The 6,991-nt window shown below is 37.1% G+C and overlaps 1 protein-coding gene across 1 annotated transcript in view; it reads right to left on the reverse strand.

Annotated features, from left to right (window-relative positions):
* Nucleotides 1-6,540, reverse strand: part of LOC104586342 (putative protein S-acyltransferase 15) — a 49,628-nt gene extending 43,088 nt beyond the window's left edge. Inside the window, exon 1 of the mRNA XM_010243534.3 lies at nucleotides 6,001-6,540. Coding sequence (XP_010241836.1) covers nucleotides 6,001-6,273 — 273 coding nt within the window. The 5' untranslated portion in view covers nucleotides 6,274-6,540. The remainder of the gene's footprint in view (nucleotides 1-6,000) is intronic.
* Nucleotides 6,541-6,991: the final 451 nt, after the last annotated feature.

Consider the following 6,991-nt stretch of genomic DNA (forward strand, 5'->3'; position numbering starts at 1 on the left):
CGAATGAAACATTCTTACCTTTTCTCATAATGGATATTTGATTCAGGACCGGAACACTGGGAAGGTGAAAGGGAAGGAGCATAGGTTGGGCCATCTACTTGCATTGGAGTTCGAGAAGCCTCAAAAAATAGCATCATCAAGTTATTTCAGTTCCTCCACTTCTAGTTCCTTTCTAAGTCATAGAAATAATGTTTGGGACATATGGCATAAATGTTTGGGTCATATGCATGCTGAGAAATTAAAAGTTTTGTTTGATTCAGGCCTTATTAAGAATAGAGTTCCTTCCTTATAGACCTTTGATACATCTTGTGTTTCCTGTTGTTTAAGTAAGAGTCGTACTTTACCATTTCCTACGTGTCTAAGCATGCTACCTCTCCCTTTGAGCTTATACATAGTGATGTCTGGACTGCATCCGTCACTTGTATTGGATACAAATATTTTATGTCATTCATTGATTATCGTACCAGGTACACGTGGATATACTTTCTCCGCCACAAGTCAGAGGTGTTCCCAACATTTAAGCTCGTTTGGATTCAGAGGGAGAATACACTGATAGAGATTTTTTTGTCCAATTTGAAGAATCATGGAATACAAGTGCAACAAAGTTGTCCAGATACTCCTTAGCAGAATGGTGTGGCCAAGCGCAAGAATGGACATATCCTTAGTATTGTGAGGACATTATTACAAGAGTCCCATACTCCACCTTTTTGGGTAGAGGCAACCAGTGCAGCTGTGTTTTTGATCAACTATATTCCTTCCTCTGTTCTTGGTAATATGTCTCCCTTTCAGAAGTTGTTTGGTCGTTCTCCAGATTTATCTATGCTTCACGTTTTTGGGTGTGTGTGCTTTGTTCATCTTCTCCCTCGTGAGCGTTCTAAATTGTCTGCACAGTCTGTCATGTGTGCCTTTGTGGGTTACAATCTTGACCACAAAGGATTTCTTTGTTATGATGCCTCTATTCGTCGCATTCGTATATCACGTAATGTTGTTTTCCTTGAGCACAGTTCTTTTGTTGTTGGAATTACTAGAATGTCTACACCATATGTTTCTATTTTGCCAAACTTTGATTCATAGGATGCTTCATCTCCTTCTGTTGAGAAGGACCTTCTCGTCTTCTCTCGCAAGCGGTTACGTCCTCCATCTCCTACACCTGTGACTCTCCTTCCTCTCGGTTCAGATAATCATCTTACCATTACTCCTATAAGTGATACCTCTACTTCAAATACTCCTCATACTTTTGTTCCTCTTTGTCGTTCTACTTGTATATCTAGACCTCCTGACCACTATGGTTTCCCTTTAAACCATAGCTCTTTGTTTGTTGTTCTATCTTCCACAGATATTCCTTGCTCCTACCAGGAAGCCAATAGTAGCCCCTCATAGGAAGGAATCCATGGATGCAGAGATTCATGCTTTGCATGAAAATGACACTTGGGACCTTGTGCCTACTCCTCTAGATGCCTCCATTGTTGGGAGTCGTTGGGTTTACAACATTAAGCTGAAATCTTATGGATCTCTTGATCGATACAAAACTCGTTTGGTTGCCCAGGGATATAGTCAGGAGTATGGCACCAACTATGAAGAAACCTTTGCTCCTGTTGCAAAGATCACCATTGTCCGTGTTCTCTTAGCTTTGTCTGCTGCCCAATCTTGGACCATATGTCAACTTGATGTGAAGAATGCCTTTCTTCATAGTCAGTTGAAGGAGACGGTCTACATGAAGCCCCCTCCTGGATACTGCAGTGATTATTCTTTAGTATGTCACCTAAAAAAATCTCTATATGGTCTAAAATAGGCTCCTCGGGAATGGTTTGAACGCTTTTGAGATGTTGTAGTTGTTGTTGGATATAGCCAAAGTTTCTCTAATCACTCTCTCTTTGTTAGGTGACGGCCTCAAGGTATTACCATTCTCCTGTTGTATGTTGATGACATGTTGACTGGGAATGATGCTGAGGGTATTCGTGAATTGAAATTGTTACTTCATAATTCCTTTCACATGAAGGACTTGGGCCCTCTCACCTATTTCCTAGGATTGGAAGTTCATCATAGTGATCAAGGGTATTTTGTTTGTTAGCAGAAATATGCCTATGACCTTGTTAAGCTTGCCAATATTAATGAGGAAAAGCATGTCGATACACCTATGAAGCTAAATCTTAAGTTATCTAAATCTAAAGGTCCATTGCTTCCTGATGTTGCCTTGTATCGCCAACTTGTGGGGTCCCTCATTTATCTCACTATGACTCAGCCTGATATTTCTCACGCTGTTCAGGTTTTTAGTCAATTTGTTTCTTCTCCTCGTCAGCCTCATATGACTATTGTTCATCGCATCATTCGATATGTTAGAGGCACAACTTCTCAAGGACTGCTCTTCTCCTCCTCTCCTATTCAATTGAGAGCATATGCTGATGCAGATTGGGCTGATAGGTCTACTTCTGGGTGGTGTATCTTTATGGGTGATTCACTCATCTCTTGGAAGTGTAAGAAACAACAAATAGTCTCCAAATCTTCCACTGAAGCAGAGTATAAGGCAATGTCTTTTGTTTGCAGTGAGATTGTTTGGTTACGATTTCTCTTTATGGATCTTGACATTCAACTTCCTACTCCTATTCCTCTCTATGCAGACCACACGAGTGCTATCAAGATTGCATCTAATCTTGTCTTCCATGAAAGGACCAATCACATCGAGGTGGACTGCTTATCCGAGATCTTTTCACTGCTGGGTCTATATCACTTCCTCATGTAGCCTCGAACATGCAAATTGCTGATATCTTCACCAAGGTTATGACTAGAGTTCAACATCTCTTTCTTATAGACAAACTGATGCTTATGTTTAGGCATCAGTTTGAGGGGGAATGCAGAGATTCTATGACTTAATGTATCTTATTAGTATAGTCCCTGTTGTATATTACTTATATATCTTATTCTTTTTTCTCTTTCAGCCCTATATGGGCATTTTGTAATTGTACATATCTTTTAATATATAAGAGACTCTTTGAGGTGGGGGTCATTTATTCTTGACACCTCCAAGATTATTTTTGTTCTTTTCTCTATTCAGCCAAGGGTGTTGACAAATCGAAATCTGATTCAAGTCTCATTTGATTAAGGTGGATCAAGAACCAACAAACAAATTTCTTGTGGGCTTTAAGTTCAGTCATTTTTATAATCATCGGGATAGAATTATGTGGGATGATAGCTCTATTTGTTGATCTTGTTTCTGTTCTCATGTGGTTTGTGTTGTCTGCTTTATATTGAGGGAAGCTCTCTCTTGGATTCCTTTTTATCATTTAATGGATATTCATCGTTCATCTTTCAAAAAAGGTACCAATTAGACATCCAGTGGATCAAATCAGGTTTTCATTTTGATATCTGTTTACCGTCTAGTGAATTAACCAAACTATAATATAGGTTTGTCCAATTTATAAAAGGTTTATATATACATAGTAAGAAGAGTAGACTTTCTAAACATTTTTTCAGAAATATCTTCAATACAGAATGGTTGGTATGTTCACTGAACATAAATCCAGAATTGTATTTGACTTAAGGTATCAATGTTCTCAAAACATAAATTACTTAACAACTAGTCAATTGGCCAGTCACTTGAGGACCATATCAACTGTATCTTATCTATTTGTTTAATACCCATGATGCAGTAGACTAGATGATTTAGAATTAACTAGGTTGAGTAATTCAACTAAGAACTAGTATGCCAACAATGGCAATTAGTTTAAGTAGGTATGCCAACAATCCATTACGTAAATGCCTTTTACTTTGTTATATGTATGGCAATTAGTTTAAGTAGGTATGCTAGCATGTGGTTGGGGTGAAGGTAGAGAAGTTGAAAAAGGCACAAAAATGAAAAGAAAGAGTGACAGAGGAAATTTTTTAGGTCTTCTTCCAATATGTGAGGTATTGTTGTAAAGAAGTTGGCACAAACAATATGATCACATCGGACAGTCAAAATCTGTCTTACCTTTTTTATATTTACAGCACATCAAACTTACATTTTTCATATTTAAAAGGCAGGGAAATGTGTGCTACATGCTCTATATCTTTTTTATTGCATATTTGTAGTCTTTTTTTTATAAATGACAGAAATATTTTATTAAAATGATACTTTTTTGTTTTTTATCAAAATACAATGACAATATTACAACTGAAGCTGAAATCCCCAAAAGATGGTAGTTAGCCACAGCTAACCAGTAACCACCATACATTTAATGTCCAAAAATACATTAAACACCCCTACCCATTTTAGATTTACAATTGGGCACAAAATTCTGAAGGGGAAAAGTCAACTAAGCCTGGACCCATATTCTAAATGAGATAATCAACTCAACAAAATTTTATCCCAACTGCATAATGTTGGCAACATGAATCTTGTTTCACCATCCTGCAATGGTCTTAATTTCTTCTTCTTCAAGTATCTTCTCTAACCTTTGCACTTTATTCAAGGAAGAGCACCCACTCCTGTCCCTTTTACACTTGATCTTCCATTACCTTATGAGCATGATCCTTAGAAATAATCATCAGCATCTTTTCAATCTCACTTTCATTAGTCATAATTGTATATCCCAGAATTCAATAAATTGGAAAGAAAATATTTTCCTTCCTTTCAGTATAATATGAAAAAAAAGGTATTTTTCTGTCCATTTATTTTTAGAATCAATTTACCTCTTCTCTTCTAAAGACTTCTTCATGCTACTGTTCTAATATCCAACCCTCAAAATTTCTTCAGGCTCTAGGGGTGTTGTTCTACCATCTAACTAAAATTTTCAACTTTCTGTCCTGAAGAAAGAAACACTCCTATCAACATTTTCAACTTGGATGATAAACTGGAGACTCTTTATAGGCCTGAAACTTATAAATATACTTGCCTCCTTTAGTTCTCCAATATACTTTTTTTTTCTTTAACAGAGTAATGATGCATTGAGATATTGATTGGGCAATGACCAAACATAGATCTAATGCCCTGATAAAACTTGTTAAGAGTGTTTCAACCTTCTAACAGACACCAGGAAGATATCTAATTTGCAACAGATTGGAATTGCTTCTAAAGAGACCAACTGAAACTAATAGTGAGCAAATCAGATCCTTGAGACTGAAGATGCTTTCTGACCCAAACTCTTCAGTATCCCTCCATCTATGGTTATTCTACTACCACAATTGTTCTCATGATACAAATCTTATGACTGAAGTTATGCTCTATGCAACCGAAGTGCAGGAAGCATGTAGTTAAGCTCTTACCAAACTGCACCCCACCCTAACCCCCTCTATCACTGAGATTCAAGAACACTGCTGCAATTAGCATCCCATTGAAAACCATTAACAATTATTTTCAATCTGAGCTGAATGGAGTAGCTTACCAGTTACCATTAGCCCACCCAAGCAAGATACTACTCTAAGCCCCACATCACAATCAACAGCGTGCAAAACCAAGTGATGGATACAAAACCCATCTTACATCCTTTATACTCCAGGTACTAGAGAGGACATTTTATCCACTTCAGCCACCATTAGACACAATCAAACCCCATAGAAGATGTTGTCAAAGTTCCTTTAGTCTAGGTTTACAATTTGACTCCACTCGATCTTGATTAACATTTTATGATTGATACGATGGCTAGAGAATACAATACCCTAGTTTCAATTTATAACCAATTCCTAAATTCATTACATTATATTCTCTAATTCACTAACTTCATAAGGCCATTTCTCTGTACCATGAAACAATTACGTTCAACGATAAATCCATTTTTCAGTTTACTATCTAATATTGATCCTATTCTTATATCTTCAATTAATCCTCTCGTTTACCATTTAAAATAAAGGGAAAAAAGACATCCCATTCCATGTTTTAATTTAGCATATAGATCTTGGTCATTAGCATATAAAACAACGATAACTGAGCTACAACTGAACAATAGAATACAACATAAATGGACCAAAAAGAAGCGCACCGATTAATCTTCGACATTTTAACGAATTTCCTATAAAAAAACTTACGTTTTTCTTAAGAGCTTGATCCGAGGCTTCACCGTCTTCAACATCGGGCACAAAGGTAGGTGGAACATGCCCTGGATCAATGAGAACACAAGCAGCAAAGGAGACGAGCCACATGAAAGCTAAAGAACTGAAGATCAACGCATTCAAGATACCAACAGGACTTTTCAATCCCAACCAATCTTCGATGAAAACGAAAACCGTGGTGTAATAAATGAAACCGACCAAGAAAAGAACTGATAAAACCGGAACAGATAGGAGTCTTTTGCACTTCATCGATTTACTTCTCTGAAAATAGAAGAAGAGAAATGGTTGGATGATATAGCAAATGTCCTTTTGTCCTCAATTCCCAAATCACCAGAAATTGGAAACGCTCTGTAAAAGATTTGCAATTGAAGAAATGAACAATTGAAGCTCGGTCTACAAATCGAAAATTGAAACTTTGAAAGTTGGTAATTTCATATTTTCCTCCTTCCTCGTTTTCTTACGAACTTCAGCGATTCCAATCAGACCAGACGGTTGGACCGGGAGAACTATTAGCCGAATAAAAAATGAGTTCATACACCCAATGTCTTTACAATGGGAATTACGATGGTGTGTCAGTCTAAATGTAGTAGTGTTACATGCATTAGGCCTGTCAACGGGTCGGGTCCAGTACAACCGGAATTAATCTGACAAGAATAATCAGTACTCGGGTCGGGTCCAGTACTCGGAGCGGAATCGACCGACCCGATGGGATCTGTAATTTTAGACTTAGAGTCGAATTATAATCAGGTTTGACCTAATCGATTGTCAGAATAATCAGGTTTGACCCAATAGATCCCATTATAATAAATCTACAAAACATATTATATATAATAATAACTTATTTAATATATTACTAGCGGGGGAGCCCTGCTTCGAGGGGCAAAATGGAATAAAAAATAGATCGAACTATTTGGTTTCTTTAATAAAGTAACAGAATGCCTTGTGCTCAGATGGAGTTAAATTCAAG

This window comes from Nelumbo nucifera, chromosome 2 (genome assembly GCF_055504915.1).
Source record: "Nelumbo nucifera cultivar China Antique chromosome 2, China Antique-T2T, whole genome shotgun sequence".
In the NCBI taxonomy this organism is placed as follows: domain Eukaryota; kingdom Viridiplantae; phylum Streptophyta; class Magnoliopsida; order Proteales; family Nelumbonaceae; genus Nelumbo; species Nelumbo nucifera.